Genomic DNA, 18,409 nt, shown 5'->3' on the forward strand with positions numbered 1-18,409 from the left:
ATGAAGAGGGACACTATATCATACTTAAAGGGTCTATCCAACAAGATCTAACAATTATAGGGGCGCCTGGTGGCTCTGTCGTTAAGCGTCTGCCTTCGGCTCAGGTCATGATCCCAGGTCCTGGGATCAAGCCCCCCATCGGGCTCCCTGCTCAGTGGGGAGCCTGCTTCTTCCTCTCCCACTCCCCCTCCTTGCGTTCCCTCTCTCGCTGTGTCTCTCTCTGTCAAATAAATGAATAAAATCTTTAAAAAAAAATCTAACAATTATAAATATTTATGCTCCTAACTTGGGAGCAGCCAATTATATCAACCAATTAATAACACAATTAAAGAAATTCATTGATAATAATACAATAATAGTAGGGGACTTTAACACCCCACTCACAGCAATGGACAGATCATCAAAGAGAAGATCAACAAGGAAACAAGGGCTTTGAATGACACACTGGATCAGATGGATTTCACAGATATAGAGCATTTCATCCTAAAGCAACAGAATACACATTCTTCTCGAGTGCACATGGAACATTCTCCAGAACAGATCACATACTGGGTCACAAATCAGGTCTTAACCAGTATCAAAAGACTGAAATTATTCCCTGCATATTTTCAGACCACAATGTTTTGAAACTTGAACTGACTCACAAGAGGAAATTTGGAAGGAACTCAAATACTTGGAGATTAAAGAGAATCCTAAAGAATGAATGGGTCCACCAGGGAATTAAAGAAGAATTTTAAAAATTCATGGAAACAAATAAAAATGAAAACACAACTGTTCAGAACTTTTGGGATGCAGCAAAGGCGGTCCTAAGAGGGAAGTACATAGCAATACAAGCCTTTCTCAAGAAACTAGAAAAGTCTCAAATACACAAGCGAACCTTACACTTAAAGGTGCTGGAAAAAGAACAGCACACAGAACCTAAACCAAGCAGCAGAAGAGAAATAATAAAGATTAGAGCAGAAATGAATGGAATAGGGATGACTGGGTGGCTCAGTCGGTTAAGTGTCTGCCTTCAGCTCAGGTCATGATCCCAGGGTCCTAGGATAGAGTCCCACATCGGCCTCCTTGCTCAGTGGGGAGCCTGCTTCTCCCTCTGCCTGCCACTCCCCCTGCTTGTCCTCTCTCTCTCTGTCAAATAAATAAATAAAATCTTGGGGAAAAAAAAGAAATGAATGAAATAGAAACCAAAAGACAGTAGAACAGACCAACAAAACTAGAAGCTGGTTCTTTAAAGAATTAATAAGACTGATAAACCCCTGGCCAGACTTATCAAAAAGAAAAGAGAAAGGATCCAAATAAATAAAATCATAAATGAAAGAGGAGAGATCATGACCAACACCAAGAAAACGCAAATAATTTTAAGATCATACTATGAGCAACATGCCAACAAATTAGGCAATCTGGAAGAAATGGATGCATTCCTAGAAACCTATAAACTACCAAAACTGAAACAGGAAAAATAGAAAACCTAAACAAACCTATAACCAATAAGGAAATTGAAGCAGTAATCAAAAATCTTCCATCAAACAAGAGTCCAGGGCCAGATGGCTTCCCAAGGGAATTCTACCAAACATTTAAAAAAAGAACTAATACCTATTCTTCTGAAGTTGTTTCAAAAAATAGAAATGGAAGGAAAACTTCCAAACTCATTCTATGAGGCCAGCATTACTTTGATCTCAAAACCAAAGACCCAACCAAAAAGAGAATTACAGACCAATATCCTTGATGAACATGGATGCCAAAATTCTCACCAAGATACTAGCTAATAGGATCTAACAGTACATTAAAAGGATTATTCACCACGACCAAGTGGGATTTACTCCTGGGCTGCAAGGGTGGTTCAATATCCGCAAAGCAATCAATGTGATACAATACATTAATAAAAGAAAGAACAAGAACCATATGATCCTCTCAATAGATGCAGAAAAAGCATTTGACAAAGTACAGCATCCTTTCTTGATTAAAACTCTTCACAGTGTAGGGATAGAGGGTACATACCTCAATATCATAAAAGCCAGCTATGAAAAACCCACAGCAAATACCATACTCAATGGGGAAAAACTGAGAGCTTTCCTCCTAAGGTCAGGAACACAGCAGGGATGTCCACTATCACCACTGCTATTCAACATAGTACTAGAAGTCCTAGCCACAGCAATCAGACAACAAAAAGAAATAAAAGGCATCCAAATCGGCAAAGAAGAAGTCAAACTCTCACTTTTTGCAGATGATATAATACTTTATGTGGAAAATTCAAAAGAGTCCACCCCAAAACTGCTAGAACTCACACAGGAATTCAGTAAAGTGGCAGGATATAAAATCAATGCACAGAAATCAGTGGCATTTCCATACACCAACAACAAGACAGAAGAAAGAGAAATTAAGGAGTCAATCCCATTTACAACTGCACCCAAAACCATAATATACCTAGGAATAAATCTAACCAAAGCAGCAAAGGATCTGTACCCGGAAAACTACAGAATACTCATGAAAGAAATTGAGGGGGGGCGCCTGGGTGGCTCAGTCGTTAAGCGTCTGCCTTCGGCTCACATCATGATCCCAGGGTCCTGGGATCGAGCCCCGCATCGGGGTCCCTGCTCCACGGGAAACCTGCTTCTCCCTCTCCCTCTCCCTTGCTTGTATTCCCTCTCTCGCTGTGTCTCTCTCTGTCAAATAAATAAATAAAATCTTAAAAAAAAAAAAAGAAATTGAGGAAGACACAAATGGAAAAACCTTCCATGCTCATGGATTGGAAGAACAAATATTGTGAAAATGTCTATGCTACCTAGAGCAATCTACACATTTGATGCAATCCTTATCAAAATACCATCAATGTTTTTCAAAGAAATGGAACAAATAATCCTAAAATTTGTATGGAACCAGAAAAGACCCCGAACAGCCAGAGGAATGTTGAAAAAGAAAAGCAAAGCCGGTGGCATCATAATTCCAGACTTCAAGCTCTATTACAAAGCTGTCATCATCAAGACAGTATGGTACCAGCACAAAAACAGACACATAGATCAATGGAACAGAATAGAGAGCCCAGAAATGGACCCTCAACTTTATGGTCAACTAATCTTCGACAAAGCAGGAAAGAATGTCCAATGGAAAAAAGTCTCTTCAACAAATGGTGCTGGGAGAATTGGACAGCCACATGCAGAAGAATGAAACTGGACCATTTCCTTACACCACACACAAAAATAGACTCAAAATGGTTGAAAGACCTAAATGTGAGACAGGAGTCCATCAAAATCCTAGAGGAGAACACAGGCAGCAACCTCTTCGACCTCAGCCACAGCAATTTCTTCCTAGAAACATCACCAAAGGCAAGGGAAGCAAGGGCAAAAATGAACTATTGGGACTTCATTAAGATAAAAAGCTTTTGCATAGCAAAAGAAACAGTCAACAAAACCAAGAGACAACTGACAGAATGGGAGAAGATATTTGCAAATGACATCTCAGATAAAGGGCTAGTATCCAAAATCTATAAAGAACTTATCAAACTCAAAACCCAAAGAACAAATGATCCAATCAAGAAATGGGCAGAAGACATGAACAGACATTTCTGCAAAGAGGACATCCAAATGGCCAACAGACACATGAAAAAGTGCTCAACATCGCTCGCCATCAGGGAAATCCAAATCAAAACCTCAATGAGATACCACCAATCAGAATGGCTAAAATTAACAAGTCAGGAAACAACAGATGTTGGCAAGGATGCAGAGAAAGGGCAACCCTCCTACACTGTTGGTGGGAATGCAAGCTGGTGCAGCCACTCTGGAAAACAGTATGGAGGTTCCTCAAAAAGTTGAAAATAGAGCTACCCTATGACCCAGCAATTGCACTACTGGGTATTTACCCCAAAGATACAAAGGCAGTGATCCAAAGGGGCACGTGCACCCCAATGTTTATAGCAGCAATGTCCACAATAGTCAAACTATGGAAAGAGCCTAGATGTCCATCAACAGATGAATGGATAAAGAAGATGTGGTATATATATACAATGGAATAGTATGCAGCCTCAAAAGGAATGAAATCTTGCCATTTGCAATGCCATGGATGGAACTAGAGAATATTACACTAAGCGAAATAAGTCAATCAGAGAAAGACAAGTATCATATGATCTCACTGATATGAGGAATTTGAGAAACAAGACAGAGGATCATAGGGGAAGGGAGGGAAAAATAAACAAGATGAAACCAGAGAGGGAGACAAACCATAAGAGACTCTTTTTTTTTTTTTTTTAAAGATTTTTATTTATTTATTTGACAGAGAGAGAGAGAGCGAGAGCAGGAACACAAGCAGGGGGAGTGGGAGAGGGAGAAGCAGGCTTCCTGCCAAGCAGGGAGCCCGATGTGGGACTCGATCTCAGGACCCTGGGATCATGACCTGAGCCGAAGGCAGACGCTTAACGACTGAGCCACCCAGGCACCCCATAAGAGATTCTTAATCTCAGGAAACAAGCTGAGGGTTGCTGGAGTGGAGGGGGGTGGGAGGGATGGGGTGGCTGGGTGATGGACATTGCGGAGGATAGATACTATGGTGAGCACTGTGAATTGTGTAAGACTGATGAATCACAGAACTGTACCCCTGAAACAAAAAATACATTATATGTTAATAAAAAAATTTTTTTTAGTAAATAAATATAAGAACTGAAACCATAAATCTCCTAGAAGAAAACACAGAGAAAATTCTTCTTGACATTGGTCTTGGCAATTATTTTTTCTGGATAAGACACAAGTAATAACAACAACAACACACAACACAGTAAAAAAGCACAAGTAATAAAAACAACAACAAAATTAGTAAATGGGACTGATCAAATAAAAAAGCTCTGCACAGCAAGAGAAATAACCAACAAAATGGAAAGGTACCCTGCAGAATGGAAGAAAATACTTGCACATCATATATCTGATAAGGATTAATATCCAAAATATTTAAAGAACTCATATAACCCCAATAGTAAAAAAAACAAACTATGGAGAGAGAAACCGAATAGACATTTTTCCAAAGACGACATACAAATAGCCACAGGTGTATGAAAAGATAATCAAAATCACTAATCATCAGGAAAATGCAGATCAAAACCACAACAAGGTACCATTTCACCTCTGTTAGAATAGCTATCATCAAAAAGACAAGAGATAACAAATGTTGACGAGGATGTGGAACAAAGGAAACCCTTGCACACTGTTGGTGGGAATGGAAATTGGTTCAGTCACTGTGGAAAACACTATGGAAGTTCATCAAACAATTAAAAATAGGGGTGCCTGGGTGGCTCAGTCAGTTAAGCGTCTGACTCTCGATTTTGGCTCAGGTCATGATCTCAGGGTCCTGAGATCAAGAGCCGAGTCTGACTCTGCGCTCAGTGGGGAATCTGCCTGAGATTCCCTCCCTGTGCCCCTCTCCACCCTCTGCTCTCTCTCTTTCTCTCTCTCTCCCCCTCCCTCCCTAAAAATAAATAAATAAATCTTTTTTAAAAAATTAAAAACAGAACTACTATACAATCCAGCAATCCTTTCTGGGTGTATCTCCAAAGGAAATGAAAATAAGGTCTCAAAGAGATATCTGCACTCCCATGTTCACTGCAGCATTATTCACAATAGCCAAGATATGTAAACAGTATCTATCAATGAATGAATGTATAAAGAATATGTGGTGTGTGTGTGTGTGTGAGTGTGTGTATATATATCATGGAATACTATTCAGCCATGAGAAAGAAGGAAATCCTGCCATTTGCAATAACATGGATGGACCTTGAGGGCATGATGCTAAATGAAATAAGTCAGACAAATGCTGTATGATACCACTTACATGTAGAATCTAAGAAAGCTGAATTCATAGAAACAGAGAGTAGAGTGGTGGTTACCAGGGGCTAGAGGGGAAGTGGAAGGAAATGGACAGATGTCGGTCAAAGGGTATATACAGTTCTAGGGATCTCATGTACATCATGGTGATTATAGTTAATAATACTGTAGTATACACTTGAAAGATGCTAAGTGAGTAAATCTTAAGTGCTCTTCCCACAAAAAAGAAGTGGCAATTATGTGACATGATAGAAGTGTTAGCTAACATTATGATGGTAATAATTTTGCAATATATTAGTGTATAAAATCAACACATTTGTACACCTTATGCTTACATAATGTTATCTGTCAATTATGTCTCAATAACCTGGGGAAAAAAGTTTGCACTCAAAAATTAATTAATTACCTAGCATTTGATTAAATCTATTTAGTTGTATATATGATGTGACATCTGAATATTTTTTTTTTAGGTTTTTATTTAAATTCCAGTTAGTTAACATACAGTGTATTATTAGTTTCAGGTGTACAATTTAGTGATTCAACACTTATATACAACACCAGGTGCTCATCACAACACATGTACTCCTTCATCCCGATCACCTATTTAACCCATTCCTATCCACCTCCCCTCTAGTAACTATCTGTTTGTTCTCTACAGTTAAGAGCCTGTTTCTTGGTTTGCTGCTCTCTTTTTTCCCCCTATGATGGTTTGTTTTGTTTCTTAAATTCCACATATGAATGAAATCATACAGTATTTGTCTTTCTCTGACTGACTTACTTAGCTTAGTATAATACTCTATCTCTAGCTCCATCCATGTCATTGCAAATGGCAAGATTTCATTCTTTTTTATGGCTGAGTAATATTCCATTATATACATATACCACATCTTCTTTATCCATTCATCAGTTGATGGACATTTGGGCCCTTTCCATAATTTGGCTACTTTTGTTAATGCTGCTATAAACATCAGGGTGCATGTATCCCTTCAAATTAGAATGCTTTAGACAGAAATCAGAGGTTGTATTAGGCTGGAACACTTAGTACTATTCTATAATTAGTCAGTAATTTATAATGGAGTAGTTGTTAAATGAATACTGGCTATATAATCCTGCCAAGAGTAACTTGGCTTTATCAAAATTTAACCTTAATTTTTATACATAATGACGTTAAATCTTATTTTGAAACGAGTAAATGTATTATCTGTATGCACACTAGTATTACTATTGACATCTTTTAAAAAAATGTTTTGAAGTCTTTATCTAATAATGAGGCCAAAAAAAACTTAGATCCAAGTCATGTGTGCTCTGACATTATGTCAGAGCTGTCTTTCTAAGTTTTTCAATAGCTTCAAGGATAAATATAAACCCCTTAGCTATTCAAGATTTAACTGTGATCTACATCGCTAGGCTTATCTGTGTCGTACTCTCATGTGTGCTCTTTATTCTAGCCATAAGAGAATTCCAGCAGTTCCTAAACTGCACCATGCAATTGTTGCTTTCCAGTTTGCTAAAGACTAGTTTCTCTATCCAAATGACTGTTTCCTTTTCATTCTTCATAAAGATATTTTCTAGCCTTCTGGTCAACTATCACTTCTCCCAGGAAGCCATCCCTAACTCTTGTTTATTATAGATACTCCTCTTCTGTGTGCCTACAACAGAAACTGAGCCCACTTCTGTTACATTTATTAATCTCAACTGTTACAATTGGCTTACTTACTAGAAGCTCAAAATTAGAGGTTTTATCTTATTTATACTAAACATAATATGGTCCTGGATCTTAATAGGTACTCAATAATTATATTTGCTTGATTGAATTAACAAAATATCAGTAATTGACTATAACTCAAACAAAATTAATTTAATTTTTTAGAAGTATACTAATTGATTTGCTATGCAGGGTATAAAGCAATAATGGAAGGTATCTACTGATATTAAGCAGGGAAAAGAAAAAAATGAAATTTATCTGGAAAACACTCCAACAAGAACATAATTCACAAATTATTTACTATTCTTGAACTTATCTTAAAAATGATGCAGAACAAATTATTTGCTTTGATCACTACTACCTTGCAATTGGTCAAGAAGCACAACAGCTATCCGGTGCTGGGCTTGAATTAGTTCAAGATGCAAATCCATCATGAAAGAATTTGGTGTGACTGGTTTGCAAATGTCTCCATCTATATCCTGGGTGTACTTTGGTAGGATTGAAGCAAAAATAAAAAAGAAATACAGTTATCAAAACATACTAAAAATAGCTCTATCCTATTACCACTCAAGTTAGCATTTTACTCTACACCATTAAATTCTGCTCATTTCTCAACTCTTTGCAATCTGGTTCACATGCTAATAAACCCGCTTTTCAAGTTCACCAGTGGCCTCTTCAGTAACAAATTTAAAGACTCCTCACTCTCCTTGATTTCTTCTGGGAAGAGGGGAATAGATTTCTGGCCTATGAGAATGAGGCCACCACAAATCACACTTTACTCACCTACTTGCAAAGCCAGTCCTCTTCCTAGCTAAGTAACAAACACTTCAATTTCATGTAAGAGTTTCCCATTTACCTTGGCATAGCAATGGTCAATCACTGATGATCCATTTGGCAAAGTAGTTAACATGCAATTCAAGTTTATTCCATCAATTGCTTTGTCAAGAAGTTCATAAGCCAAAAATAACTGTTCCACAGGTTTCTTCTAAAGTAATTTTATAAACAAAACAGAAAAATAACATGTAAGGAAAAATCACATACAACATTTTCAAACTTCTTTCAATAATAACTCAAACCAAGTAATAAATTTAAATAATCTATCCAATATCTACAATGTTATATTTTTTACTCAGTGTATCTGTCTTTGATTAATTGTGGAGTACTACTGATAAAAGTGAAATAATAAATACAATTCATCATTTTTCTAAATATAAATTAAGCTTTTCATAAACATGTATATATCTTCCTTTTATGGTTTTCAAAATTCTGACTGTACCAAATGTATAGGTAAATTTTTAAAATACAACCCTCATAATTTGTCATTTTCACACACTTCATTTTGAAAGTTAATTTTTTTTTTTAAATCTCAGAGCTGGAAATTTAGATGTAGAGGCCATCAAATCCAATGGCGTATATCATGATTTTCAAAAACTAAATACCTTTACATTCTAATTATTCTGATAGAGAGACAAATACAGAGAATAATATAACGAGCATCCGGCTTTGTTCAAACTTTCAAATTTCACGTATTTCTCCAGAAAATTTTTAGGAAATAAAGCAAACACATAAATGCAGATAACTGAAATCCTCTATAGAACTGTCCACATGACAATCCTTTTCTCTGCTCCTGAAGGAAGCCACTGTGCTTTGGTTTTTACCATTCTTTGGCGTGTTTGTTTTTTTTTTTATTCTTATGTTAATCCCCATACATTACATCATTAGTTTTAGATGAAGTGTTCCATGATTCATTGTTTGTGCATAACACCCAGTGCTCCATGCAGAACGTGCCCTCCTCAGTACCCACCACCAGGCTAACCCATCCTCCCACCCCCCTCCCCTCTAGAACCCTGTTTGTTTTTCAGAGTCCATCGTCTCTCATGGTTCGTCTACCCCTCCGATTTCCCCCGCTTCATTCTTCCCCTCCCGCTACCTTCTTCTTCTTCTTTTTTAAACTTTTACCACATGTGTATGTATCTATTAATAATATGCAATATTGCTTGCCTACTTTTTAATTCTGTCAGAAAATTTTGCAGTTCACTTTATAGGCTCAAACATATGTTGCTGCAATTTTTTCATGCTGGTGTATGTAACTCAATGGGTCAGAGTTTGGTTAGGAACACAGAACAACCGGAGATACTCTCAAGCAGAAAGGGATTGGATACACAGAATTAGAGGTGTCTATCACTGTTGGAAGGCCTGGGGGAACAAAGGCCAAGGAAGCTGCCAGTGACAATTTGGCTGCGTGCACGAGCCTCTGTGAATCTAAGAATCAAGGAGCAGCTGACAACAGCTGCGAGTGTCTGTCACACCATGTGCGCCAAGTGAATTGCAAGAGCTTGCTCAGCACCTCTGGTAAATAAACTTCTTCCATCTGCCACTGCCAAGTAAGAACTCTGTCTTCCCTTCATTATACATTCCTGCAAATGCTCCTCATTGGAAGACTAACCTAGAAGCACGTAGAAATGAGATGCTGGGAAATGCAGTTCCAGCTTTTCCCCTGTGACACAAAGGTGACTAAAGAAGGGAAGGGCAAGGATGCCAAGCTGACTCTAGTTCAAGCCCACACTAATTCATTCATCCTTACGGCCACAGTGAAATAGTGCGATGCTGAGGAACATGTCACAATATACTTATCCACTCTTCTACCGATGGGCATTTAGATTGCTATTACTAAAAATGTGTAATGCATTGTACTAGTCTGTGGATCGAGACAAGGCTGGTATTTGCTTTACAGTCCTTATGCCTTTTTTATCTGCTTTCTTTCTCAGCTGACTATCTAAGATCTCTAGGACATGTTGAACAGAAGAATGACAGATATCCTATGTCATTACCTCAGTATAAAGGGATTGCTTTTAATCTTTTACTATAGGTATAACATTCATTACAGGTCTTTGAATGATACCCTTTATGGGAAAAGAAGTTCTCCTCTATTCCTGACTTAAGAGTTATTTTTTAAAGATGGCTGTTGAATTTTGTCAAATGTTGTTGTTGCATCTTTTTTATCTAGTGAGGTAGTCGTATTTCTTCCTTTCGTCTGCTAATGCGGTGTATTGCATTATATTTTCTAATGCTAAATCATCCTTGCTTTCCTGGAATATAAACAATTTGATTACACACATCCATTCAAAGATATATAGATATATATCTCCATTCAAGAATCACAGGCCCAGGGAGGTTCTCATGCAACTCAAGTAATGTAAATTCAAAAAACAGACCTACTCACGTGAAAGCAGGCCCAGGATTATAAATCATTAGGAAGAAAGACTCTCTCCCACCCACCCACCTCCAGTACCCATGTGGAGATACCTCCCCATACAAACAGGCAGATTGGTTTTCTTCTGGTCTCCCTTCTCTAGAATGTGGTCTTTTGGAGGTCATAATTTTAATGTGTAAGTCTCAGTTCCAAACCCCCATCTTTCATGTGCCCACACTTCATATCTTGTCACTGAATGGCTGTTAATCTGAGCTTTTTTATAACTGAGCCCATCAACCAACTGCAGCATCTACTCATAAAATGACCATTCTAGTTTTCAGTTCCCCTTTCTTGGCCCCTGGAATTTATCTTACTTTCTTGTGAGCGCCACAATGTGCTTGAGGATATTTGTTCAATTCTGCCCAAAATTTCTAGGTGCTTTGTAGAACAGCGTTTTCAGCTCACCCAGTTTGCCCTTTTCCCAGAAACGGAAGTCTCTAAGGATGCCTTTTTAACACCAAAAAATTTCAAAGACCCTCCTCCACACACACCTACATTCTCTCATCAACATCATCACCATCACTATCACTTTTGTTATTTTTGTCATTATTATAGCTAACATTTAATTAAACTATGTTCCAGATACTGGACTAAATGCTTTACAGGGACTAATTTTTTAATTGCCATTATCCTATGAGGTAGATACCTACTAATTATTGTAATTTTATAATACATTTATTGAAAGAACTAGCTGCTATGTATTCAGTAAAACTTTTAAATAAGCTTTGAATGTGATTACAATAAACACCTCATTTTTTTTTTTAAATAGTTGCATGTATATATGCAAGATGTATAATTTATCCCACCTACAATCTCTGATAGGTGAGCATACAGATTTTGGATTTTCCTTACAATAAATTCTCACTTCTCTCCACTTCACTCCCCTCCAGATGGGTCTGAGACCCTAAGTTAAGATTCAGTGCTCTACATAAAACATAAGAGAAAAACTGAGTAGCTACCATGTGCCAGGCAGGTACTGGTTTCTGCAACATTACCAATACCTCATTTAAACTATGTAACTTAAATAATACCAGTAGAATTGGTTCTATTGTTATAATTTTACAGATGAGGACACTTACATTCAAACAGATGAAATAATTTGCTCAAGATCACACTGTCAATTTAAGAGTCAAGATTCAACTCTGGGAAAGGGGAACCCTCCTACACTGTTGGTGGGAATGCAAGCTGGTGCAACCACTCTGGAAAACAGTATGGAGGTTCCCCAAAAAGTTGAAAATAGAGCTACCCTACAACCCAGCAATTGCACTACTGGGTATTTACCCCAAAGATACAAATGGAGTGATCTGAAGGGGTACGTGCACCCCCACGTTTACAGCAGCAAGGTCCACAATAGCCAAACTATGGAAAGAGCCAGGATGTCCATTAACAGATGAATGGATAAAGATGTGGTATATATATACTATGGAATATTATGCAGCCATCAAAAAAAAAAAAAAAACCAACATGGATGGAACTAGAGGGAACTAGAGCAAAATAAGTCAATCAGAGAAAGACAAGTATCATATGATCTCACTGATATGAGGAATTCTTAATTTCAGGAAACAAACTGAGGGTTGCTGGAGTGGGGGGTGGGGTGGGAGGGATGGGGTGACTGGTGATAGACACTGGGGAGGGTATGTGCTATGGTGAGTGCTGTGAATTGTGTAAGACTGATGAATCACAGACCTGCACCTCTGAAACAAATAATACATTGTATGTCAAAAAAAAAAAAAAAGAAGATAGTAGGAAGGGAAAAATGAAGGGGGGAAATCGGAGGGGTAGACGAACCATGAGACACTATGGACTCTGAGAAACAAACTGAGGGTTCTAGAGGGGAAGGGGGTGGGGGGATGGGTTAGCCCAGTTATGGGTATTAAAGAGGGCACGTGTTGAATGGAGCACTGGGTGTTATATGCAAACAATGAATCATGGAACACTACATCAAAAACTAATGATGTATGGTGATTAACATTACATAATAAAATTAAATTAAAAAAGAAAGATTCAACTCTGGGTCTTCCAACACCATCTGGTGAATCCTTAGGTCACACCAACAAACCACCTGTACTACATCTACCATATGCCACAGTACTGCTGGGCAGGTTGTCTATCGCACAATTTTAGGGGGTGCCATTCGTGCTGTTATCATCACAGACTTGTATATTTATTTCGGCAATTTCCCAGCATGTGGTAATAAATCATATCAAGGAAAGGGCACATTTTTCTAATTTAAATAAGAGTATCAATAGTTCATAAACGGTCTTCAGCTTCATTTGGGAAAACTGCCACCTTCTATGAAACTCATTTTATTTAGTGGCTTTAATTGCCAGAAATTTTCCACCTGAAGATAAAATCTAGCACTTTGTAACTTCTATTACTATTCTTATTCCTGCCCTATGAAGCCTCAGAGAATAAGTGCTGGCCCACTAAGCCAGTGATTCTGAAATTCTAGTTTCCTTAAGAATCTATCTGGGGAGGGTGCCTGGGTGGCTCAGTCGGTTAAGCGTCTGCCTTGGGCTCAGATCATGATCCTGGGGTCTTGGGATCAAGCCCCACACAGGGAACCTGCTTCTCCCTCTCCCTCTGCCGCTCCCCCTGCTTGTTCTCACTCTCTCTCAAATAAATAAATAAATAATCTTAAAAAAAAAAAAAAAAGAATCTACCTGTGGGAATTTTAAGAGGAAAATACCTGTAATTATAAACTTTTAACACCCACAACTGAAATTATGATTCCATATGCCTTAAGTGAGAAATAGGAAGCTGTATATTTAGCAAGCACTATAAGTGGATCCCTGGAAAAACCTTGGCAGACAGCTATTATGCCTCCTCAATCTCTTGTGAATTTCAAACATACTGTCCCCAATTTAAGATTTCTCAACTCTAGCTCTCTCAAGACACAATGCTACATAAAGAACTCAAAATTGCATTCCCTAAAACCTATCATTAGAAGAAAGTAAATTCAGAATGATCCCCCAGTCCCCAGTATATTCATGATATTTGATTGGTACCCAGTTACAGGACTTGCATATTTTATGTATTAGAAAAGTATCTTTTATACAAGTATCCTGAAGACACTTTTTTTTTTAAATCAAACATAGCATAGTGACTAAATACCTGGACGTTGAAGGCAATACACCTAAGTTCAAATCTACTTACTATGCAAATCTTGAGCAAGTTAGATGTGTAGCAAAAATCATCACTATGACTACCACAAATCAACTGGAGTGAATCTCACAAACACAATACTGAGATAAAAAGCAAGCTGCAGTCACACTATGACTATATATATATATAAATTTAAAAGCAATACTCTCTACTTTCTGGGAAAAACACACATATGTAATAAAAGTATGCCTGGAATTTATAGTCATTATATTTAGAATACCAGTTCTGCTAGGCAGGAAGAAAGGTGGTATGATCAAAGGAGTTAGTGGAGGAGTTTCAACTGTACTAATGATGTATTGTTTCTTAAGGGGAAATGGGTCTGCCTTATAATATTCTTTATAATTTTATGACATATATTTCAAATTGATTTTTCAGAGAAAATATAGCAATTATGAGTATTAACATTAGCAACAGGAAAAGTGCTGATGAAATAATGTTAGGAAAAAAACATCAGAATGCTACTATGCTAAAAAATATAAAAAAGACTAGAAGAGAATATAAAAAAAAAATATTTCAGTCTATATAGTGAAATTGTAGATTTTTCCCTTTTTATACCTCAAAATATCCTCTAATGTTAATACAACTTTTGTAATTTAAAATTACAATTTTTGAATTAATCAAACAAAAATATAGATCACTGGCTTCCTCTCTAGAAAAGTATTTTTCAACAGTAGTCCATGAACACTAGTGTCCTAAGTAGTTATTCCATAGGGCGTAAAATGGGTTTTATTTTCATGTAATCTTCTTAGAAAACCACAATGCTCATAAGCAAATAAAGGCCTCTGAGAAGTCTTATAGTAAAGAACCTGTTGTGTTTCATCCAAAGTCACCCAAAGTTACTTGACTCTGGCATCCTTTTCTGAAGCATAGTACTAGCATCACATAGGATAGACTTGACAAAATGCTATTCTAGTTCTTGTCTATAAATAAAAGAGTGTTTATAACATATATGACATGGTTCCCTAGACTCCCATTCAGATCTATAGAACAACACAATCTTTGATGGACAGAAATAATTCAAATATTGTAAGAAAAACATAATCAAGAAGAGGAATAGCTATTTATCTCCATCACCCCCTTTCTTCTCTTAAGGTAACAATCACTAAGAACTTGCCCAGTGCCAGGGACTGTTCTAAGTATCTTTTCAACAGGTAAAACTCATTGAATCTGCCAGAGGAATATGCTGAGCAGGACCTCTCTGCTCCATGAGTCTATGAATCACAACACATTCAAAATACCAGTGGTAATGTAACTACAAATCCTTTTAAGATAATTTACCAGGTTATTTTTAAAGCTGATTGGGATTTTTTTTTCTACAGTAAAAGCAAAAGGTAGAAAATGTCCCCTGTAGTTTTCAATGTATGTAGACACTATAAATTCTCAAATATTAAATATTCAAAATTATTTCTATAATTAACCATTACATATTTACAAATTTAATATTATCTGAAAATCTGAATTCATGTTTTTAATTGTATTTTCTAAAATATTTTTGCAATACCTTTAGTATTGGAAGAATTTCTACGTTCCCTCTCGAAATACCAAAGAATTCACCAGTTCCTTTTCTTAAAGGTATCTCTGTGGGGGAGGGGGGGGGAGGAAAAGAAGGAAGGAAGTAACAGAGAGGAAGGAAGGGAAGAGGAGGAGGAAGAGGAGGAAGTAAAAGGGGTAAAAGTAGGAAGAAGAGGAGTGAGAAGGAGAGAAGAAACAAAGGGAAAGAAGGAAGGACCAGAGGAAAGAAGAGGAGGAAGGAAAAAAATGTAAACATAGCAGTGAATCATAATCCTAAAAAATGTTATGCCAAATTGGTTACCTTTTTGATTACTCATGATTTTAGAAATGATTCAACACTTAGAAGGTGACTAAATACAAAATTATTTCTTCCATATAATTACATTTTGTCTTCATATAAGTTAATTTAAAAGCATCTTGCAGTACAACAAACAAAATTAAAAATCTTGATTATTAACAAGGTAATATAATGGTAAAGAGACTGGTCTTTCTATATAGTCTATAAAGTCCATTGAAAAGCATTCACAAAACAGTGTAAAAGCCTTATGAATTTGCACAAATATCAGACAAGGCTGGTTTGAGTGAAACAAAAATAAATCATAAATATATGGCAATTCTAGTTTCCTATTTTAAAATGTACTCAATAATTTAAACTAAATAATCCATTACTTAATCAACAGTCCAATAAACATTTTGAATCAGATTGTCATAATTAATATACAAGAATGACTTGTACTTTGTGTTTTATGTGCCAATAAGATTATGATAATAATAATGTTGGAAAAGTTATAAGAACTTATATATCTAAATGGGGACAACCCCTCACTATATAAACATAGATTTTCTATTTATAAATGGATCATGCTCCAATATCAATTAGTTCTTTAGAAATGAAACACTTTAGCAAAGAATCAACAAATTGCATTTAATTTATAATTAAACAGAGTATAAAATACAACAAAACAATAGTCTCCCAAAAGTAATAATAAACAAAATAAAATTGAATAAGAAATAGACTTTAAAAAAAAAAGTAATCATTGGGCCTTTTGTTTTCAATAACAGGTAACCTGGAAAAATTCTCCTGACTAGAGACCACTAGAAAAGCTGAGGGGCGCCTGGGTGGCTCAGTCGTTAAGCTTCTGCCTTCGGCTCAGGTCATGATCCAGGGTCCTGGGATCAAGCCCCGCATCAGGCTCCCTGCTCCACGGGGAGCCTGCTTCTCTCTCTCCCATTCCCCCTGCTTGTGTTCCCTCTCTCACTGCTGAAAAAATTTTATTTCTTCATCTGTAAGCAAAGAAGATCATGAAAATATAAATACAGAGCTAGGATCTTGAGAAAAGAGTATCACCTGGATCTTGGGAAGAGAGCCCAGGGAATAAAGAATGGCATTAGAGGGGCGCCTGGGTGGCTCAGTTGGTTAAGCGACTGCCTTCGGCTCAGGTCATGATCCTGGAGTCCTGGGATCGAGTCCCTCATCGGGCTCCCTGCTCGGCAGGGAGTCTGCTTCTCCCTCTGACCCTCCTCCCTCTCATTCCCTCTGTCTCAAATAAATAAATAAAATCTTTAAAAAAAAAAAAAAGAATGGCATTAGAGCTACCTCCCCAACTGAGGACTTTTGTCAATTCTGAAATGGAAAGCTGAGAAGCTGAGTAATGCTTCTGACAGCCCTGAGAACTAAAGCAACAGAGATTAGGATCCAGGGCCACTAAGAGTAAGAAGCCAGAAGAGGCTGCATCCCAGGACTTAGGGTAAACGGAAAGTAAGTCAACAGGAGAGCATCTCAGCTTCCAATTATCTTAATCTCTCAAAGTGGACTAATGGGATCCTAGAGTAATAATGTCTTCATGCATCTAGTAAAAGCAAGCATAATCTTCTCTGGAAGAACATTAACCTCATCTAAGGCTTCAAGTTATTTCTATAATATATTTGGCAAGTATAATGTCTACCACACAATCAAAAATAGCCAGAGTAACCAAATAGCTGATGAAGTAGTTCTTCACTTAAGAATTCAATATAGTAAGTGCAGGAGGAATGATAGAAGTTTGAAGCCCTTTCCGGCTTCTTACTCCCACTCCTCCAGTGGCCTTCAATCAATGACAGATAAAAGTTGTATAAATATCTCAACCTCCCAGCTCTCTGGGGCAGGTTCTATACAGTCTCCTAGAGGTCTCTCATGGGAAAAGTCCTAAACCTAAAAAAGTAGCCTTCTCCTTAACTTACTGTACTTTGTATTGCCTTCTTTTCATTTTCTGTCTCACTTCTCCACACCACCATCCTGCTTCCCTAGGTAACTACTTCACTCAACAACTTGTCTCAGAATCTACATCTGGGGAAAACAACCTAGGAAAAAGGTCAGGCTGACAATAGCTGAACTCACTGGTAAGTCTTTACAACACAACATGTGCGATAACTAGGCATTATATGCTTCCTGATCCAACACAACAGGGAGTAAACAGCACCACCTATGAAGTATTCTTGCCAAGTGTATAAGATATTGGCAGGAATTGTTTTTGATAAGATATCACTTGAATCTAAACAAGCCTCTAGATCCAACTACCAGGTAGAGAAACAAGTTAATACCACAAAGACACAAACAGCCAAATCCAGAATGTGGGGAATCCTACAAGATGACAAATCAATGTCTTCAAAAAAAATAAATGGCTTGAAAGGGAGAGGAGGAAAGGAACTGTTATAGATTAGAAAGAGAGACTCAAGAAAAATGTAAGAAAGTAAAATGCATGGGCTTATTTGGATCCTGATTGGAACAAGCCAACTTAGGATTTTTTTTTTAAAGATTTATTTATTTATTTATTTGACAGAGAGAGAGACAGCAAGAGAGGGAACACAAGCAGGGGGAGTGGGAGAGGGAGAAGCAGGCTTTCTGCAGAGCAGGGAGCCCGATGCGGGGCTCGATCCCAGGACTCTGGGATCGTGACCTGAGCCCAAGGCAGATGCCTAATGACTGAGCCA

General features: G+C 37.3%; 1 protein-coding gene across 1 annotated transcript in view; it reads right to left on the bottom strand.

Annotated features, from left to right (window-relative positions):
• The window catches only part of CFAP54 (cilia and flagella associated protein 54), a 294,732-nt gene that overhangs the window by 228,759 nt on the left and 47,564 nt on the right, over positions 1–18,409 (bottom strand). Inside the window, 3 exon segments of the mRNA XM_044914733.1 lie at positions 7,871–7,997; positions 8,366–8,494; positions 15,429–15,505. Coding sequence (XP_044770668.1) covers positions 7,871–7,997; positions 8,366–8,494; positions 15,429–15,505 — 333 coding nt within the window.

This window comes from Neomonachus schauinslandi, chromosome 5, assembly GCF_002201575.2.
Source record: "Neomonachus schauinslandi chromosome 5, ASM220157v2, whole genome shotgun sequence".
Classification (NCBI taxonomy): Eukaryota; Metazoa; Chordata; class Mammalia; order Carnivora; family Phocidae; genus Neomonachus; species Neomonachus schauinslandi.